Raw genomic sequence first — 22572 nt, forward strand, 5'->3', positions numbered from 1 at the left:
AATCTGTGGTTTTCAAAACCATATGTTTTAAATTTAACAAGGAAGATTACACATGTTTTCAGTTTGCTGGTAACTATGTGAAAGTTAATAGAAAACAGTTCCTATGGATGAAAACTCTTACTTTAGAATTTCAGATAAGCTTTACGTTTACTGATCAGTATGTTTACAAAGAAGGGGAAATTATAGGTATCTCTTGAAGGGAAGGGAAATAGTACTAAAGAAATGATTGTAACAGAAAATGAGATAAAGGAGGGATATGTAGAATTATTGGATTCAGGATAAATTGAAGAGAATATGTGTAGCTCAGGATTGAACCTAGGGGCTTATGCTGCTCTCTGAGCTCAATTGTTTTTTTGCAGACATTTCGTTACCCAACTAGCAGATGATGATGTTATCTAATTGGATAATGAAACCTCTGTAAGAAAACAATCAGCTCAGAAAGCATCAAGGAACCCCCAAAAAGCTTTGCTGAAATATGTGACAGTGTCAACATTATGTCCAGTTACTCAGCTTTAACTGACATGTCCATAAAATAATAGCCATAATAATGAGAACTTTAGATGATGAATCCCATGAATAACAGCTGCGGGAGCTGGACATGATGGCCTGCAATATTCTTTCTGTGGTAACTCTCACTTTGGTCTTTTAAACAAAAATGGTCTACTGCCATCATTGCTAATGAGGGCTGAGAAATGAGAGAGAAGAATTACAGCTTTGGTCAATAATTTTTCTAATGCTGTCTTTTCAAGTGGTGTTGGGCAAAGTAATTCCCTTTTAGTCCTTGCTGGAGTTGTGGTACCTAGCACGCATAAGTCTCTCCCTCAGCCAGCAACTGGAATTATGCTATCACCATTTCAATCTTGAAACAGCTTTGTAAGGAAAGGTTGCTACAAATTTCATGATACAAACTTCATGGCTGAAAGGAATTTAAACCCTAATCTCTCACCCGACTGAATATACTATACAGTAATGGATGTCAATATTATATAACATTCAATTTGGATTTGCCACCTATCAAAAAAAATGCAAAAATGAGTTGCAGTGAATTCATGTTTCCAGTATTTAGACCCATCTGATACCTATTTTAAAATCAGTTTGCATATTCTGCATGTACTTTAAAAAACCAATTTAATACCTGTTCAAATAAGCTTTAAAAATTATACAGGATCAGTCCCAAAGTCTGATAAATATCCAAGAAAAGGAGATTATATATCAGGTGCAATATTTTTTATGATCATCATCTTCAATTGTTTATACTTAGAAAACCACAAGAGATTTTTGGACTGATAACAAAAGGATAATATACACAGCATTTAAGATTTGCTGAACCAATAAAATGTTCCAAACTCCAAAGCAGTTCAAAGGAACATCACTGATTGTTACTTAAAAGAGAATGATTCAGGAAGATTACAAAATCCACAGTTGGGCAATATTTTTATGAAGACCAACCAAATGTCAGAATAATTGTTTTTTAGTTGGACATTAAAAAGCCTATGGTCCAACTGTGGATTTTGTTGCATTTTCTTATGGACCAGAATAATTATTTTAATTGTTACATAATTATTTTAATTATGCAAAGCTTTCATGGGAGTTTCTAGGAAGGAAACCATAGTCTTTACATGTTGTCAGCCCACCAAATTTGAAATAGAGCATTATAATTAACCATAACATAACATTGGCCACCTTTGGAATAGGATAAATATATGTTGATTACTTCAGAGAAATTGAGTAGATTGCCAGCACACATACCTTTGTCTTGAATTAATTTATTATCTTACATTCTAGTAGATAGTTAAATATTACATATTTTTCCCTATCTTCCGTAAATATTCTCAGAATTTATTGCTTCTTTCCCCTCCCCCTAGAAATCAAATGCCCACTAGTTTTTTGGCTTTGTAAAGTAAGCTATGAAGTGACTCATAAGATATGAAACATGCACTTGAGCAGGCAAATCTGATTGATCTGAGCTTGTTTCCAGGTAAAAAAAAATCTACAGCTTAATAAATCAAGCTATATTTTTTAAAAAAATGGACTGCCAAGAAATAGAAAAATCACTTTTATTTTTTCTGCCCTTTCCCTGACAGAGACTATTTGACATTTATTGACTGGTAGCAACTCCACTAGTGTAGTTTTCTTCCAGGTGGGGTTGCAGCAGTAGAGATTCTATGTTTGTTTGATGGCTACTGGAGGCATTAAGAGGTCATCCCAAACTGGGTTTCCAGGATGTTCTCAACTTTGCACTGCAACAAAACCATTCAGAGCCAACTTCAACAGGAAAGATATCACATGTCATTCCCATGCCTTGGGCCTCTTCTTTGCTGCTTTCAGGTAGGCAATCACATATAGGAAAGGAAAAAATAACCTTTCACACAATACTGTAACCTTTACACTGATGGTAGATCACAGGAAAGTCTAAGGGCATTTCTGCGTAGCACTCTTTTTATTCTCCATTCTTTCCATAATGTTTTGAAGCCATACATGTGACTGTGTTCACTCCATCAGAAGCTGGAACAAGTAGGAACAGAGCAGTCAATTGGGGCTCCCTTCCAATGGAGAAGTACGAAACTGTCATCCAGTCACTACCCTGCCCCTTGAGTAACAAAACTCCTTTCACCCCTGCTTTGCACAGGAAAAAAAATATTCATATTTTTACATTAATAAAGGAGAATATTTAGTGCTCGGGGTTGAAATGGGAGGTCCTTGGTGCGCTCCATTGTTTTCTTGAAGATGCTTCTTTACCCAAACTAGGTAACCTCATCTGTGCTGACCAGTGTTACCTAATTTGGATAATGAAATATCTGCAAGAAAACAAGTTCAGAGAGCATCAAGGAATCCCTCGTGTCAACTCTGAGCTACAAATATTCTTCTTTATTGGTACCACATGTGGGCATCAAACACTTCAGACAGCACACAAATGGGAAGAGTTTATCCGTAGGCATACTTCCACCAAGGAGCAACTTTTTTTCCTGCATGAATGCCTACAACAGCATGCCCCACCAATACTGATGATGTTACCTAGTTTGGGTATGAAACATCTGCAAGAAAACTGAAGTGGCTGGAACAGACCACTCAAGACAGCTGGTAACCTTAACAGATTTATTAGAACAGAGCAAACAATAACAGGAGCCTTTCAGCTTTTTATAGTCTGGCGCCGGTCGTCTGGTCCAATCACCGGCCGGTCTTTTTCCCGCTTTGCTTCCGCTCCAATCAGCTCCGCGGAACGCCTGACAGTTCGGTTCCTCGTGCTGGCGGCATGTGTTGCTTTGACAGCTGAGAGCTGTCAACTAGTGCGCCTGCGTAAGTCGGGAGTTTTGACAGCTGTCAAAACTCCCTCGTGTTCGGCTGTCAAGCGCTTTACCTCATGGCCGGCTGTCAAACGCTTTTACCTTATGTTACGAACCACTTAATGAACTATATACATATAATACACCCCTTACCCTTCCCCTGGATCGTTTCCACCCCCGTGTGTTTGTTTGTTGCTTCCTCCCCATTCATAGTCCTGTAAGTAAGCCGGTGTTTTCCTCAATCGGCTGGACCGTCGCGGGGGAGTCTCATTTCCGAGTTCTCCTTCCACCTGCGGTTGTTGTGGCTGTGCCTCTTCGGGGGGTGGGATATTTGGTATGAAGGGGGGTAAAAGGGGTTGTTGAGATGGTGGGGGTGTGTTTTGTGGTTTGCGAATGCGTAGTTGGTCGAGGTGTCGCCGTAGTTGGCCCTGTGTGTCTGAATGAATTAAGTATGAGACGGGTCCGGTTTGTTTTATTATGACCCCTTGAATCCACTTTTGGTTGCCGGTGTAATTTCTTGCCCAGATAGTTTGGCCTGGAGAGAAGGTTTGTGGTACAGGTGTTGGAAGTTCTTGGTCGTTAGGAGTTCTATCAGGGTGCAGTCTGTCTAATCTCGTTATTAGCCTCCTGCCCCATCGTAGCTCAGCTGGTGATTTTCCGGTGGTGGTGCCGGGTGTGGTGTGTTGGGCCAGGAGGAATTGGCTGAGGCGTCGGTGCCAGTTCCCTTTTATGAATTTATTAAGTGCCTCTTTTGTGGACCTCACCATTATTTCTGCCATACCATTAGTCGATGGGTGGAATGGCGCTGACGTCACCAGTCTAATACAGTTCCTCGAAGCGAACATCTGAAATTCACGAGAAGTGAATTGTGGGCAGTTATCAGAAACTATGACGTCTGGAAGGCCATGTGTCGCGAAAACTTTCCTAAGTGCTTGTATAGTGGAGTATGTTGTTATTTTATTTAGGGGTATCACCTCGAGCCATTTAGAAAAACTATCAACAATTATTAAGAAATTCTGCCCTCGGATTGGTCCCGCAAAATCTAGGTGGATACGGGACCATGGGTTTTTTGTCGTTTCCCATTTATGGACTGGGGCGTGGGGTGGCTCGCTTCTCGTTAGTTGGCAATTATAGCATCCCCCTACGTGTTGTTCTATGTCCTTATCAATCCCTGGCCACCATACATAACTTCTTGCAAGTAGCTTCATTTTCACCATCCCCGGGTGCCCTTCGTGAAGGGTTTTTAATGTTTGCTGTATGTTTATGTGTGGTATCACCACTCTATTTCCCCATAGCAGGCAGCCTAAGTGAGAGGTTAGTTCTAGTTGTTTGGAAAAAAAGGGGCGGAACGTTTCCTCTGGGATTTGTGTGGCCATCCTGTTGTGACCCATCGCAGGACCCTGCTGAGAGTTTTATCCTTAGCGGAGTTGTCAGCAATGATTTTTGCTGTGAGAGGGCATTCTGGTAATTCATTGATAGCCAATATATTGCCAGCGGGGGCTGGGTCTGGGTCATGGCGTTGTATAGGGAGCCTGCTTAGACAGTCTGCATGTCCTAGTTCCCTGCCTGGCTTGTATACTAATTTGTAGGAGTATGCTGATAAAAAGGTTGACCAGCGCAGGATTCTAGGGGATAATATTTGTGGGGTTGTTTTGTCCCAGGTGAATATGCCTAATAGGGGTTTGTGGTCTGTGATAGTGAAAGGTCTGCCATACAGATAGTCATGAAATTTTTTAACCCCGGCGACGATGGCCAGAGCCTCCCTATCAATTTGAGCGTAATTCCTTTCGGTTTTAGTCAGGGTCCGGGAATAAAATGCGATGGGTCTTTGGTTGTCGTCCTGGTCCAGGTGGCTCAAGACGGCTCCTATGCCGTATGGGGATGCATCGCAAGCGATGCAGACAGGGGCGTCTTCCTGGAATAAGGTGATAGTGGAGCTTTTACAAATGATGCTCTTAAGTGACTGAAAACTATTTTCATGTACTTTGGTCCAAGTCCAGGGGTTGCCCTTGTCTAAGAACCTATGAAGTGGCTCTGCAATTGTAGCCTTGTGGGGAAGGAAGACGTGATAAAAATTTAATAGTCCTAAAAACGCCTGAAGTTCTTGTTTGTTTTTGGGGCTGGGGGCTGCTTGAATAGCTTTTAGTTTGTCGTTTGTAGGGTGGATGCCCTGGGCGTCAATTTTGTACCCGAGGAATTCCGTAGAGGGGACTCCTATAGAGCACTTTTCCCTCTTTAGTTTAAATCTGGCAGTTCTGAATCGCTCTAGCACAGCTGACAACCTGTCAGCTAGAATGGCTTCTGTTTCTCCGGCGATGAGTACATCGTCAAAGTAAGGGGAGACCCCGGGGATTCCTTTTAATGTTTTTTCCATAATACTTTGGAATATGCCTGGGGCAGCCGAAATACCGAATTGCAGTCTTGTCACTTTAAATGCTCCGCGGTGTGTGACAATTGTCTGGGCGACCGCGGTGTCATCGGTCACAGGCAGTTGCAAATACGCCTGCGTGAGGTCTAATTTCGCAAAAATGGCGCCGGAGCGAATAGAAGCTAGGACGTCCCTTACTGCTGGAATGGGGTAAGAGTGGGCATTGAGCGCTAAGTTTAGAGTCCCCTTATAGTCAGCGCATATTCTAATTTGCCCATTAGGTTTTACTGGTGTTACGATGGGGGTTTCCCAACTGCCCCCGTCAGTAGGTTCTAAAACTCCCAGCTTGACAAGGCGTTCCAGTTCGTCCTCAATTTTTTGTTTGAGAGCGAAGGGGACCCTCCTGGCCCTAATTTTGATAGGTTGTATGGTGGGGTTTAAGTTAAGGGCGATGGGAGGGCCAGTATATTTGCCTAAGGAACCGTCGAAAACGTTTTCTGCAGACGGCCTCGAGGTTTGAAGTTTGTACCGCATTGACGCCAGTAATGGCAATTCCTAAGGGGCTAAACCAGTTTAACCCTATTAGATTAGTGCGATCCCCTTGGGTGACTATTACTTCTAGAGGTCCCTTGAACTTTTTGTACTCCACCCAAACCTTAGCCTTGCCCTTGAGTTGAATCGGTGTTTTCTGGTAGTCTGCTAACTGAACCTGTGGGTTTTCTAACGGTATTGTTTTTTTACTGCGCCTGTAGATTTCCCTATACGTCTTTAACGAAATTAGTGTTACAGCTGAACCTGAGTCCACCTCCATGTCACAATAAACTCCCTGCAGCTTAGTTTTAATTTTTACCTTAGGGCTCAAATTGTGCACCTCGTCAACTGTCTCCACTAATACTTCTGGGGGCTTTCCCTTACTGGCTCGGAGGGTGATCGTACCTGGGGGGGTAGCCTCCACTTCATGCAGGTTGTCGCGGGGACGGCTTCGGCAGACGGGTTTAATGTGGCCAGTCTTGCCACAATTGTGGCATTTAGCGCTCCGGAACCGGCAATTGGCCCGGGCATGGTTGCCCCCGCAGCTGGCGCAGAAGTTTCGTTGTTCTCTTTGAGCTGAGGTGAAGTTTCTTGGTTTGAGATGATCGTTGTTGTCACTTCGTCTATTTTGCCTTCTCTCCATTCGGCGTTGTATCGCGTCGGTGTCTGTCAGATCTATGGACTCTTCGTAGCTGAAAGACTTCGTCCTGATGGACGCTGCCTTGGGGTTCCATTGCTGTTCGGTTGAGGGACTTCTTGTGGTTGTCTTCATATGCCAAGATCTCCCGGGAGACCTGGGCGAGTGTCATCTCGGGTTTAGACGTGATTTTTTTCTTGAGGCGTTCGTCTCTCAGCCCGATGACCACTTGGTCCCGGATCCGGTCTTCTAAATCAGGAAAATTGCAGCTCCGTGCAGCGTGCCGGACTCCCGCGATGAAGTCGTTCGCAGCTTCATCCGGCCGCTGTCTTCGCTGGGCGAACTGTACCCGCCAGTACAGTTCTGAGCGGGCCGGCATGTAGTGCTTGCTGAGCCGGTCGACGAGCTCGGAATATGGAACCTCGGTGATCGGCACGGGGCTGAATAGCCCGACAGCAGCATCGTAGACGGGTGGACCGCTGATGTATAGAAGTGCTGCTGCTTTGGCTCTGTCATCCGTAATTTTGCTGACGAGGAGGAACCCCTCGACCTGCCCCAGATGCGACTCCCATCGCTCGGGGTGGCGAGTGTCGAATTCCCTCACTCGTCCGAAATTTGCCATGCTGTCTGGGCTCGGTGGACCGCTTCGCTGTGGAAGTTAAAACTCCCAGTGACTTAGCTCTGCCGGCCGAGGACTCCCTTCCTGGCCGTGACTTCAGCTCTAGAAGCGGATCCCACCCTCGTCGCCAGTGAAGTGGCTGGAACAGACCACTCAAGACAGCTGGTAACCTTAACAGATTTATTAGAACAGAGCAAACAATAACAGGAGCCTTTCGGCTTTTTATAGTCTGGCGCCGGTCGTCTGGTCCAATCACCGGCCGGTCTTTTTCCCACTTTGCTTCCGCTCCAATCAGCTCCGCGGAACGCCTGACAGTTCGGTTCCTCGTGCTGGCGGCATGTGTTGCTTTGACAGCTGAGAGCTGTCAACTAGTGCGCCTGCGTAAGTCGGGAGTTTTGACAGCTGTCAAAACTCCCTCGTGTTCGGCTGTCAAGCGCTTTACCTCATGGCCGGCTGTCAAACGCTTTTACCTTATGTTACGAACCACTTAATGAACTATATACATATAATACAAAAACAGTCAGGCTCAGAGAACACCAAGGATGCCTCATTTTTACATTCTCCCTTCTCCAGCAGCATCCATGAGCAGGTCAAAGCAAGCAAGTTGTTAGAAGCAATGTTGCAATTGTCTGCATGAAAATATTATCTTTGTCAATTGTGTATTGTCAGTAATTTATGGCTGCTGATCTTCAGATTTATAATTCTATAATGCTTGCACAATTTGCTGCGTAAAAGATTTTGATGCAAAAGTTATATCTGGCGAAAAAAAGGGATTAAAAACCTTTTCCCTACCAGATTGTAAAGACAAAGGCCCTACTCCATAGCAAAAGGTTTTTGAACAATTTCACAAACTTTGTGCTAGCAACACTGCCATACTTCAGGGTCCATTTTAATACATATGGGGATGGAAAGTAGGGTAAATATTCTCTCTCTCTCTCTCTCTCTCTCTCTCTCTCTCTCTCCCTCTCTCCCTCCCTTCCTCCCTCCCTCCCTCCTTCCCTCCTTCCCTCTCATCTATCTGTCTGTCTCTCTCCTATCTATATCTATCTATCTATCTATCTATCTATCTATCTATCTATCTATCTATCTATCTATCTATCTATTTAATTTCTATGCCATCCATTTCACTTATAGTGTCTCTGGATATCTTAAAATAATAAAAAGTTACAAAGTGCTAAAAAGAGTTAAAATTAGAAAAATTGAATAAAGAAGTTAAAAGTTAAAAACTAGTATGATGGGCAGCCTGGGGATAAGAATCTTCTCTAACTGATCAGCCACTGCCAATGCAGCAGGCTCCTATCAGGGCCCCAGGCCAAGTGACAAAGTCATGTATTTAGGCTCTTCCAGAGGGCCAAAATATTAAATTAGACCAAAATTCTAATTATTAAGGAAGAGAATTATTAAGGAGCCCAGAATTTTTGAGAAAACATCAGGACAATTCACTCACACTAAAGTAGCATCAAGGCAATCCTATATTTTTCCATTCTAAAATGGGTAGATGCATGCCTGCCACCATTAACTTTTTACTATACTTTTTATTTTACACAATACTGCCAATCCCACTTTTATTTTACTTTTGCTGCAAGTCATTTTCCTAATATGAATGCCATTAATAGTCTTCCCACACGAATGAGTTCTGAATTAACTGGTGCCTTTTTATACTAAAACAAAATGTGAATTTAAAAATAGAACTAAATCTATAAAACTGTTCATAGTTTAAACCAGAACAATTTCTGTTAGCGGTGAACTTGAAATAACTCCTTTGCTCCAAAATGTAACAGTTTGACCTCCTGAAGACATTTTCTTGAATTAATATTCTGGAGGAAAAGATGAATAAGCTTTCATATTTCATTGAGCTGTTCAGAAAAAAAGAAGGGGTCAAGCTGAGGAAATCAACATCTAAATCAGCATATTCTCACCAAGAACTTTTACAGCGGTAAACAGAACTCTTGCCTGTTCTCTTTTGTTCTGTCTCCAAACCTGTCAAACTGACACATTTCAGTTAAATTGGCTTTTAAGATTTTTTTTAAAAAAAAAACATGTCAGATTTAGAGATAGAAATGTCCTTTTTTCCCCGATTAAAAATAGGCTTTTTGTACGTGTCCGGGAGAAGAAATGAATGGATTGTGTTCCTGAGACCTTAAAAATAAGAAAAATATAATTACACTTATTGCTGTTGAAACAATCATAAGAATTCAGAAGAACTTGACAAGTTAGAGGTAGAACATTTCAAATCCTCCCTACTGGTTTTCTAATTTTTAATTTATTTCTATTGGTCTAATATTTGAATAGGAAAAAGGAAGAAATACAGTGAAAAGAAATACAAAATATAATGTATGTGAAAGCAGCTTAGTTTTTAAACACAGCATTAAACCTTGACACGAGAAAATAACAGTCTTTCCATTAGATTGATTAAATGTCAGTTAATAAGCAGACAGCAACTGTATTAGCATCTAGGATGATATTGTCTTTCATCATCAAAGAGTAATCTCTTTTGCTATGCAGATAGTCCTTGATCTATGATCACAATGAAGGCTGCAGGATCCAATCATAGTTTTAGTAGTATTTATAATTTCCTTAAGACATACAGTATATCCAAAAGAAAGAGTATCATGTACAGGTGAAACTCAAAAAATTAGAATATCGTGCAAAAGTTCATTTATTTCAGTAATGCAACTTAAAAGGGGAAACTAATATATGAGATAGACTTATTACATGCAAAGCAAGATAGTTCAAGCCGTGATTTGTCATAATTGTGATAATTATGGCTTACAGCTCATGAAAACCCCAAATCCACAATCTCAGTAAATTAGAATATTACATACAATCAATAAAACAAGGAGTGTACATAGAACAATATCGGACCTCTGAAAAGTATAAGCATGCATATGTACCCAGTACTTGGTCTGGGCCCCTTTTGCAGCAATTACTGCCTCAATGCGGCATGGCATGGAAGCTATCAGCCTGTGGCACTGCTGAGGTGTCATGGAAGACCAGGATGCTTCAATAGTGGCCTTCAGCTCTTCTGCATTGTTCGGTCTCATGTCTCTCATCTTTCTCTTGGCAATGCCCCATAGATTCTCTATGGGGTTCAGGTCAGGTGAGTTTGCTGGCCAATCAAGCACAGTAATCCCACAGTCATTGAACCAGGTTTTGGTGCTTTTGGCAGTGTGGGCAGTTGCCAGGTCCTCCTGGAAAATGAAGTCAGCATCCCCATAAAGCTCGTCTGCAGAAGGAAGCATGAAGTGCTCCAAAATCTCCTGGTAGATGGCTGCATTGACCCTGGACTTAATGAAGCACAGTGGACCAACACCAGCAGATGACATGGCTCCCCAAATCAACACAGACTGTGGAAACTTCACACTTGACTTCAAGCATCTTGCAGTGTGTGCCTCTCCATTCTTCCTCCAGACTCTGGGTCCTTGGTTTCCAAATAAGATGCAAAAGTTGCTCTCATCAGAAAAGAGGACTTTGGACCACTGAGCAACAGACCAGGTCTGTTTTTCTTTAGCCCAGGTAAGATGCTTCTGACATTGTTTGTTGTTCAGGAGCGGCTTGACAAGAGGAATACGACATTTGAAACCCATGTCCAGGATCTGTCTGTGTGTGGTGGCTCTTGATGCACTGACTCCAGCCTCAGTCCACTCCTTGTGAAAGTCCCCAACACTTTTGAATGGCCTTTTCCTGACAATCCTCTACAGGCTGTGGTCATCCCTGCTGCTTGTGCACCTTTTTCTTCCACACTTTTCCCTTCCACATAACTTTCTATTGATGTGCTTTGATACAGCACTTTGGGAACATCCAACTTCTTTTGCAATTAGCTTTTGAGGCTTTTCCTCCTTATGGAGGGTGTCAGTGATGGTTTTCTGCACAACTGTCAGGTCAGCAGTCTTCCCCATGATTGTGATTCCTACTGAACCAGACTGAGAGACCATTTAAAGGCTCAGGAACCCTTTGCAGGTGTTATGGCTTAATTAGCTGATTAGAGTGGGACACTTTGAGCCTAGAATATTGCACCTTTTCACAATATTCTAATTTTCTGAGATTGTGGATTTGAAGTTTTCATGACCTGTAAGCCATAATCATCACAATTACAACAAATCACGGCTTGAACTATCTTGCTTTGCATGTAATGAGTCTATCTCATATATTAGTTTCCCCTTTTAAGTTGCATTACTGAAATAAATGAACTTTTGCACGATATTCTAATTTTTTGAGTTTCACCTGTATTATTTTTGGAAGGCTACAGATCCATCTAGGAAATAGTCATCCTGGCTAAATTGTGTTTCAGTAAATGCATAAGTGAACAGAAAGCAACATAGTCTCTACATAAAACTTAAACTTGACATCTTTTTGCAAACTTGAATGCCTACTTATTTATATGAAGTTGTCCAACAATTCAGAAAAAAGAGAACAATTTATATATTCACAGTGAAGTCTATAGGGAAAATAAAATTAGCTAGAACAATATTAGAGTCTTTAAAAAAGGCCTAATACTTGATTAAAATGTCCAGACATAATTAAATCATGCACAGCTAAAATGAAAAGACATTCAAACCTCTATGAAAAACACCTTGATGATCCCTAGTAAGCCCATAAGAATTAGTAAATGCAGGAAAATCATTAAAATCAGCGATATTTCATATTCCACTACAAATATTGAAACATTATTAATCAAAATGACCATTTCCTCGTAGATGTCAATATTTTACTAATAAGTATTTAAGCAATCTATCCCTTAAGTAAAAAGCTTTTAATTATGAAGGATAAGGTTTCTTTTTTTTGAAAAAAGAATTCTAAATTTTGTTATTGCTCAGTTTATTTAGATACTTAAATCTAAGGCCTTTTACATTTCAGGAAATGACTAAAGATGAAATAAAGGAATTGGATATTAAAAACCTATATGTAAAATTCTATTTCCGTAGGTAAAACCATCCATCCAAACTGAGACAGACTTTAAAAAAATAAAACAAAAATTGTATAGAAGGTTGCACACTGAAAAAGGAAAAGCAAAGAAAAAAAGTTTTTAAAAGACCAAATAAAAAAATATGAAGCAGAAACAAAAAAGAAAAGTAGGAGAGCAAATGGTAAAGTATCTCTAGGAGCAACATGTTGAAACCAGACTTTCTTCCTTTGTCCCCCAGCTAAGATGGTCAATCTCTCTTTGGGAAAAGACAGACTGTTTACAGACTGACATTATTTTTACACAAACAGACTTTATAAATGGATCGTGGGGGCACAGTATCAGAATTTTCAAATTGAGTCATCTTCGCTTCATGTGAATCAATTACTATGGTTTTTAATTCCACTATTTTCTTCTCTAAATTGTCAAATTTGCTTTCGCTCAAAAATGTCTGTTTCATAAACACATCCCACTGTTTTTATCTGCATAAATTCAATCATTCTAAAAAAATGTAGATCATTGTAAAGAACTTTTAAATGATAAGCAAATCCTGACAACATTCTTTCTTGGTGACTTTCTCTGTTACTTTTCATTTGGGCTAAGATGGAGCTGTGAGTAAAGTTTTGCTGTTCCTATGTTCTTCCTGTGAAATTGTACAGATCAGCAAACAGATCTCACAACAATAATAAAACTATACTTTATTGAAAAAGTATATAGAATCTATTAATAGAGCTATTACTAGAACTAGTAATACAATCTTGCAAGTCTCTATGGAGATTCTCAGGTCACGGTTGTCCCAGACTAAAGTTAAAACTGAAGAAGGATGCAAAACGAAACATTTTCAAGGAAAAATCCAAGAAAGTTCAGTGCCTTTCAAAAAAGCACCTTTGGGACAATCTTGCAAGTCCGCCTATGTTATCTGATCCCTCCCTCATATATCTCAAGGAGTCAGTGGCTAGCTAGTCTCTCATTCCAATACTGTCCCTTTGTCCTGGGCATAAGACATGCATATTATTTGTTTGTTTTTATATCCACCTTTATTATTATTCCTCTTCCTATTTTCTCCACAACAGTAATAACTCCATGAGGTGGGTTGGGCACATAGCAGATGACTGGGAGCCGCAGGAGATGGCTGAAAGAGCCGCATGCGGCTCCGGAGCCACGGGTTGCAGACCTGTGCACTGGACCAAGCTGGCTCTCAATGCATGCGCTCCTGTTGTTTCCTTAGTTTCTCCCCTATCACTCAGTGTGCACAGACCCTCCCAGAATGAAATTTTACTCACCGTGTATTTTTTTTTTAACTTATGGCTTTGGAGGGCACCTTTAACTTTAAAATAATTATAAATCTAATGGTGTTTAGGAAATGAGGTTGGATGAACCCAGGGTCTTTAAAGGTTCCTCTGTGATTGAAAGCTTGATGGCTTCTCTTAATTCCTGGAGCTTAGACCTTTGGGTCACTACTATCGTGAGGTCTCATCATGAGGGCCAGCCATTTGGGACACAAGTGGATAATCTCTCATCCTCTCCTTGTCCGGGGAGATTCTGTAAAACTAGGCTTATCACCAGTCATTCAGAGTTAGCTGTGTCATTATCTTTGTTCCTCTAGAGATGTCTTAGCTAACCATCGCCTCCCCTGGAATTCCAAAAACTCCAGAATGGAATTATAACTATGCGTGAGGATGGAAACCATAAGTAACCTGAAAGGGAGCGATATTACTTGGAACTGCAGCTGCCTAATGGCCTATGAGATCATTTAAAGACTGCAGCCAGGAGTGCCAAGATTGCAGTCATTGAGCTTAATTCCTTCTTCACTCGATGACTGAGATTCTGATGTCAATTGTAGTTGTAAGTTAAAGACTACCTGTACTTTGTATTCGGGTTTGCTCTATTTGATAACAAATGCCATTAAGTATTTGTGTACTTCTTGTATGTAATTGTAAGGGTCTCTCAAGTCTGGCTTCATGTCTTTTGAGAAAAAGCTTAGGGTATGTGAAATAAGATGCAAAGAATAGTAGTCTCTAATAATCATCTGGTTCAGGAGTCCATAATCATGTACTGTCCTCAAGAACCATCTCCTGTAGGGATAAATATTGTTAGTATAGGCACTGGAGATTAGAAAGGTTGAATAAACCCTTTCTTCAAACTATATCCAGCAATTCCTTCAATGTGGGTAACTCTTGAGTAGAATCTGGTAACTCTAGCTGGAATCTGGACTCCTGGTTTCAATTTGAAGGTAGTTTCATGTCTGGTAGAGAGGTAATACAATTGCCTCCTCTTCCTCCCCAAACATAAGGCTAATGCCTCCTTAAGTAACACCAGCTGCCTGCAATTAGTGCAGGTTCGCACCAGGCTCAAGGTTGACTCAGCCTTCCATCCTTCCAAGGTAGGTAAAATGAGGACCCAGATTGTTGGGGGCAATAAGCTGACTTTGTAATAATGCCGCTTGGGGTGTGTGTGAAAGCCCTAATAAGCAGGCATATACATAGAATGAAGGCTACTGCTAAGCTTGTAAGCCGCCCTGAGTCTTCAGAGAAGGGCGGGATATAAATGTAATAAAAATAAATAAAAAATAAAAAATATCCACAAAGTCAGAGTATTTTTGTGGTAAGGTAGGAGAGTCAATGCACCAAACAGGTATGGGGAAGGGTGAGAGTAAAAAGCTTGCAATCAGTGTTGTTGACATTTCATTGATAGGAAATAAACTGTCCTTGCCTCCTAATGCACATCTGGATTATGTAATTGTAGGGAACCAATCCTCAGCACATTGGGAATCTGTAAGGAAGCAAAAAACTGAGTGGCAAGAATTCTGTATGATTTCAGTTGTAAAGGGGTTAACACATCACAATCCAAGCCCAGCTTGTAGCATCTGCCCATCAATTGTTCTTACCAGCATTTGCCTTTCCAGCATCTAAATCGATAAATCAAACTTTTGTGCTGCAGATCATCTATAAAATTGGCTGTTGCCCCCAAGTCTGAGAGTTGTTTTTCCCAACCTTTCTAAATACTCTAAATACTCTTCTAAAGAAAGAGTAACAGGAATAATAAAATGTGCTTGCCTGTTGTCTGAGTTCTTTTTAATTGTCTGAGGTTTCATGAAGAGGAAGAGAACCTGCAAAAGTTTCCCAAAGCTGTGGCCTTGAGCAAGTCAGACATTTGCTTACTGTGTAGTCTGTAGATCCACATGTGCAGCATTTTGTTCATTCAGAACTTTAGCTGTACAAGATCTGGCTAGATGTCTGAGAGCTCCTTGCAAAGGCATAATCTGATATTTCTTCCCTGATTCTCTCCTGGAACAAAGTTTTCTTGATTTCTCCAATTTGCTGGGACTCCAGTACTGGATTTTAAAGAGGCCCAGGCAAAGGGGGAGGAAATATTTCAGGGGGAGAAAGATTTAATTGCTATTTCTTCTATACCTCAACTCTTACAATAACTATCTATTAACACACCATGTTGGACCAGCTCTTCCAAATTATCTGGGGTGCTTTGTGTCATCAGTTTATCTCTCAGTTTGTTAACAAGTCCTTCTTGAAACTGGTCAGAATAGAATGAAATCATTCTACCCCAGATTTCTAGCAAATTATTCCAAATTTGTTATAAGCACGTGCACTCTACATTGGCCTTGTTTGAGCTCTGTTGCTCCTTCACCCTGATGCACCTGCTGTTCTCTTAATGGTTTCTGGCTAGTTTCTTCAAGGTCATCTCCATGGCTCACTACAGAAATAGACAGACATTATCCTTGTTTTCTCTGTCTTCTGACTTCAGAGCCATAATTTAGCTCTACAAAGCAGTAATTTAAATAAAAAAAGACAGAAAGGGATTTCTGTCTGCCAAATTAAGCAATAAAAAGATGAGGAGATAGATCTTTAATATGGGGGAAAACCAAGTTCATAAATTTACTTTCTTACTCTCATTTATTGGGCTATTGACTGCAATAGAGGAAAACAGTGAGGAAAACAGTGAAGAAGAAAAATATTGCTATTGGATGCAGCACAAGAAGCCTGGAAAGAGGGAGTTTGAATTGACAGTCATTCCCCCAAATCACTGACACTCTTTAAAAGGCCATGGAGCTGCCAAATTACAATTGGTGAATCTGAGCTTGTGCCAATCTTGGTTGCTAAGTACCAAAGCAGCTTGTGCCAATGTGTGGCAGAAGATTGCCACAGACACTTTCAGACATTGTTATTGCATTTTTAAAAATTGTGTCTCCATAAAGGGGACCGATGAAGCTCAAACCAGAGTCTAGTTCACACTGAGTTTTACTCTGCATGGCTATTGGCCTGCCCAACGTTGAGGAGGAATGCAGCTGTTCTTTTGAATTGGCAACCTGCATGAACTGGCCCAGATTCTGCATATTAACAGGATCTTAGTTCTCTATTCTGATCCATAGCAGTGGGGAAGCCGTTTGGTTTGGTTTGGCTTTTCAGTAAAAATGTATGAAGGATTTATGATTTCACAAAGCACATCAGCCTTGTATTAGCCAATCAGTCTGTTTACTCTTTCCAAAGCAGTTTAATAAATAAATAAGGGCAGATTTAAACTAAACCTTGTCTGTCACATGCCCGTCTGTTAGCCAGTGATGAGACTATAGTGTGTAATTAAACAATCATTTATATTCTATGCAAGTGTGTGCCAAAACAATAAAGAGCTCTCAGGAGCCTTGTGCTGCTGAGGCATTTAATCCATGCACAGAAGGAGCTTGCTGCAAAGCTGCTTCAGCAGAATAGGGTTTCTTTCTCACAATGGAGCAGGGATAGAGCGGGGCTGCATTCTTCAATGATTTGATAACAGAATAATTTAAGACGCTAAAAAGGAGACTGTGTTTCTTGAGTAAGATTCACTTTTTTGTTTTGCTTGAGTGTTCCTGATATTTCTCTGTGATATAAATAAAAAATGGCAGGAATTATTGAGTGTACTCAATGTGTAGTTTAATGAAGAGAAGGGTGAGGGGTGACATGATAGCAGTGTCCCAATATCTCAGGGGCTGCCACAAAGAAGAGGGAGTCAAGCTATTCTCCAAAGCACCTGAAAGCAGGACAAGAAGCAACAGATGGAAACTAATCAAGGAGAGAAGAAACCTAGAACTAAGGAGAAACTTCCTGACAGTTAGAACAATTAACCAGTGGAACAACCTGCCTCCAGAAGTGGTGAATGCTCCAACACTGGAAGTTTTTAAGAAGAGACTGGACAGCCATTTGTCTGAAATGGTATAGGGTTTCCTGCCTTAGCAGGGGGTTGGACTAGATGACCTCCAAGGTCCCCTCCAACTACTACTTCTTCTTCTTCTTCTTCTTCTTCTTCTTCTTCTTATTATTATTATTATTATTATTATTATTATTATTATTATTATTATTATTATTATTATTATTATTATTATTATTTGCTGGATGGATAGCCTATAAACATACACATCTCATAAGACAGGGCTTTTCAACCTTTTCACCCATTGTGAAAAGGCTTTTAGGATATGGCAACATCCGAGTACCACCAGTCACCTAGCAAGGTGTCAAAAACTTGATGACCAAAAAAAAAAAAAGGAAAAAAGTGATGAAGTACAGGTAGTCCTCGACTTACAACAGTTTGCTTAGTGACTGTTTGAAGTTACAATGGCACTGAAAAAAGTGCCCCCCAAGCCACAGCCGAGCAAGACAGCTGCCTGCCTGCCCGGCGGCGCTCTTCCTCCTATCCGAGGTTTTCATTGTTGGGAGCATTTCTGTTGAGGATTGGCAGCGAGGGTGTGTATGTGTGTGTGTTTGGTTTTTATTTCCCACCCCCCCTCTGCTGGGTGGTTGCATCAGGTTTTGGTCACTTCACATGACCCTGGGACACGGTGACCGTCATAAATATGAATCAGTTGCCAAGCATCTGAATGTAAATCACAAGACCCTGGAGATGCTGCAACATTCCAGCTGATAGATGTTTCTTCTGGGCTTAGAAGTGCCAGGATCAGCGCTAAGCTCCAGCTAGAGCCTGGCGCTGATCCTGGTGCTTCCACTGAGCCCTGACAGCCCTGCAGCTCCAGCCGTGTCTCACTCATGCTTGTACGGTGCTGCCACCGGTTCAGCTCATTCCCCTAGAAAAGTTACCACTTTTCTAGGATGGTCATGTACCGCCTGCCAGGTACCCGTACCATTGGTTGAAAAGCCCTGTCATAAGAGGTAGATAGGTAGGTGGGTGGATAGACAGACATGAAGAACTATGTCCAAATGTTTGTATGCATCATATCACTTTAATTTATTTTAAAAGTATAATGTATTATGTACATTTTGTCACATGGGAACAAGATCTTTGGCTAAGTTGATTTTTAGCCAAGTACCATCTCTAAGATAGATAGATAGATAGATAGATAGATAGATAGATAGATAGATAGATAGATAGATAGATAGATAGATAGATGGATGGATGGATGGATGGATGGATGGATCAATGGATGGTGAGACACACAAATATGGGGACTTCAAGGCAACAAATATAAGATTTCCTCTTCCATTTCTTTTTCTATCCACAAACTCTATGAAATACTTTGGACTGAGGGAGTAAGTGATCCTAAAGTCAATCAATGAGGTAAAGGATGACTTGAAAGTCATTTTCCCCAGATCTAATTCCTTGGACACTGGGCCACATTGCTGGGGCTGACAGACAAAATACATTTCAACAGTCTCTGCAGGATTCCTATTCCATACACTTACATTTTTATACCAAGGCAAAAAATTGAAAAAAAAGATGGTAGAGGTTACTGGCTGAAATTAAAAAAACAGCTTTACCTAGTTAATTGAATTATTCATTTTGAGTTTGTATCATACTCTGAACTATAATCTAAATAAATTGGTTTGTTTTGCAGAACTCAGTAAGTCAAAAATAGGTCATTCCCCTAAAACTACTGAAGTTAATAATAACCAAGTTTAACATGTCACATTTACTTGGCCTTGTTAAATATATAGTATGAACTAAGCTTATGTCTATTTTTAATCAAAAATCTGAAAGTCAGCAAAAATCACTGGGCTAGCATTCGGGCTGCGATGGTGACACAGGGACCCCATGTGAGAAATCAAGTGAATTGCTTAGGAATCCCTGGATGCAATGAGGAGATTTCAGCCAGCAAACTGCGTTGGCTTGCTGTGCTTCCCTATTTGGTTCACAGGGTGTCAGTTGGGATTCTTCCCCCATTTGCAATACAGTCAGGGCTTTTTTTCTCATAGAACGCTCAGAACGGAGTTCTGGCACCTTTTTTGGATGGAACCTTGTAGGGTAGGCAAGGCAGGTTGTATGACATGTGTGAGTTCCGGCACCTTTTTCTTTTACAAAAAAAGCACTGAATACAGTTAAGTCACATAAATCACATTTAAATCACATAAATTCACTAAGGTATTGAAGCACATTTTCTGCTCTAAAGTACAATTTTAAAAGGAAAGGAATATAATCCAGCAGTATGGCAGCAGCGGTATACTGAAGACCCAGCTTCAAGCCTCCTGCTGCACCAGAAGCATGGCTCTATCTCCATTGAAATGGAAAGAAAGAGCTATCGTACTCATATAGGATCATAATCACAAACCAATCAAGTTAGAAAGTCAAGATGATTTATCCTAAGAGAACCGTCATTTAACCCGGCCAGTAGAACCTGGAACCAGAGGTTTTAATTACTAATGCAAACATATTCATTCCTAATGAGGTCTGAAATATGAATCACATTTTTATTGACTCATATTTCATTTGCCATGGTGGGTCACAAGCAAAAATTAAATGAGGTTCTCCTATTATTGACTGATTGTTGATTGGAATTGCATGGAAATAATAGCTAGCTATTCAGAATACCCATTAGCACAGGGGTCCCCAACCCCCGGTCCGTGGACCAGTACCAGGCCGCGGCATGCCAGCAACCGGTCTGCACAAACAAGCAAAGCCCCATCCGTGGGATGCAGGCAGCACACAAAACCATGCCCCCTCCGGTCTGTGAAAAAACCTCTCTCCACAGAACCGGTCCCTTGTCCCCAAAAGGCTGGGGACCTCTGCATTAGCCCCTCCAAATAATGGGCAGCAAGTACGTGCTAGCTGTTCCTTATCTGCTTTCTATTGTATCATTTTGATATTGTTCGTCTTTGCTACATATCAAGCAGGAAAGCAAAAAATTGAACAATCAAATAGGTCTGCACATATTCAGAATTTGGAATGGGAACAGAGTTAGGTGATTTAATCCAACCTCTGTTGGTTGGAAGGATGCTTATTTGATTCTGAATGATGATGGAATTTCTCAACATGCTTTTATTCAATATTTCTATTTATTTGGGGCAGAAATAGAGTCTTTTTCCAGCAGTTGAAAGGTGGATGACAAATAAAGCTGTGATGGCACAGTGGTTAGAATTCAGTATTGCAGGCTAACTCACCGTTCACTCCAGGAGTTCCATTCTGAGCTGCTCAAGATTGACTCAGCCTTCCATCTTTCTGAGGACCCAGATTGTTGTGGGCAATATGCTGACCCTGTAAACTGCTTAGAGAGGGCTGTAAAGCACTGTGAAGCAGTATATAAGTCTAAGTGCTATTGCTATTGCTAAAGATAACTCTTTCATTGCTGGGAAGAAATAAATACTGCATACTGCAAAGCTTACTATATGTAACCTAATATTCGCTGAGGACCAATTCCCATCATCACAAAACTGGATAGGGGAATGTAGACATAGAACTCAACACTAAGGTCAAGGAGTTTGAAGGACCATTCTTGTACCAATATACAGTATTATAGTAGGATGAAACAAATAACACTGAGGTTGTATAAATGTAAGAACCATAAGAATGTATGATAGTGCCCTGAATATAATGAGATCTATTGTAAATGGCTAAGAAAATGAGTTATCAGTTTGGCTTCTACCATGCTTTTTCCAGTTCTCATTAAGCTTCTCAGATGGATCCATAAGTGTGACATAAATTATGCTCCTCAAAATTCATTGTAGCAAATATGAGTTTTGAGGAACTCAGCTGTTCACCAAAAGTGCAAGAAAGTCTTTCTTGAGCAGCATTCAATCCTAATGAGCACATGAACAATAATATGGAAGTTGTTTGCTATTGCAGCCTTCCATTTTACTTTTCTGATGTTTCCAGTGTAATGTACTTTTGGATGGCTATCAGTATTTTTAGGATGGGACAGTATTGCCTCTCATTGACAAAAAAGAGCATTATCAGAAGGATGACATGTTCAAGATGAAAATGCCACCAATATTATATTCCCTGAAAACCTGAAAACCTAAATGTACTCAAACTATGAAATCCTCCAAAGGACTATAGCTTAGATCCACTGGATTGTGGGGTTTTTTTTGCTTCTAAATTATGATTACTGTATTTGATTAGATATTCTAAATTTTTGGCTGGAATAATACATTTTTTAAACAAAGATTTTTAGTAGCTGTTGTAGTGGGAGTGAGTGGGAGTTTCCAATCAATCCATTGACCCATAAAATCATATCCTAAGGGCCATTATCTTGGACACTTACTGCTTTAATTATTAGTTGTGTATTTTAAGTTTGGGCAATTACCTTGGAAACTGAAGATAGAATAAAAATATTTTAAATTAACTAACTGGCATTCTAAAATTCCTGAGTCATCCATCTCTGATTTTCCTGTTCTTTCTCCAACTACTTTCTTTGTAGATAGTGAGCAAAGAGTTATTGTGATAATTCTAACCCATTCTTCCTGGTTTTTCCCCTCTTTTTTTCTTTTGTCTTTTTTTTTCTTTTTCTCCTCCAGGAACCTTCTGCATAATATCACTGTGCACATGTGTAGCTGGAATCAACTTTGAGCTCTCCCGATACCCCCGGTACCTGTATGGACTCCCTGATGACATCAGTCATGGCTACGGCTGGTCCATGTTTTGTGCATGGGGAGGCCTAGGTCTTACTTTGATCTCTGGCTTCTTCTGTACCTTGGCCCCTTCTGTTCAACCTGTCCCCAGGACCAATTGCCCCAAATCGAGACCTGAGAATGGGACAGTGTGCTAAGACAAGTACAAACAAGCCTATAAATATACATATTATACATATATAAATATAAATTAATATACATAAACATATATTATATATAGATCTCAAACAGTTACCAGTGCCATGGTAGAGTGGAGTCCAATGGGGCTCCTACATCTTCTCTACAGCTTTGTATTGTTCTTGTTATTTTTTTCCTGGAGAAAGGAATAGCTTTTCGGCAACATTGCTCTTCCATTCAGCTCCTTAAAAAAATCTTCAGCATCCTG

The 22572-nt window shown here is 40.6% G+C and overlaps 1 protein-coding gene across 1 annotated transcript in view; it reads left to right on the forward strand.

Annotated features, from left to right (window-relative positions):
• The window catches only part of TMEM178B (transmembrane protein 178B), a gene marked incomplete at its 5' end in the record, with an annotated part of 326288 nt that extends 303923 nt beyond the window's left edge, over positions 1 to 22365 (forward strand). The window contains one exon of the mRNA XM_083366506.1: positions 22074 to 22365. Within this exon, the coding sequence (XP_083222632.1) occupies positions 22074 to 22324 (251 nt within the window). The 3' untranslated portion in view covers positions 22325 to 22365. The remainder of the gene's footprint in view (positions 1 to 22073) is intronic.
• Between the last annotated feature and the right edge of the window lie 207 nt (positions 22366 to 22572).

Source organism: Vipera ursinii, assembly GCF_947247035.1.
Source record: "Vipera ursinii genome assembly, chromosome: 6".
NCBI classification, from domain to species: Eukaryota; Metazoa; Chordata; class Lepidosauria; order Squamata; family Viperidae; genus Vipera; species Vipera ursinii.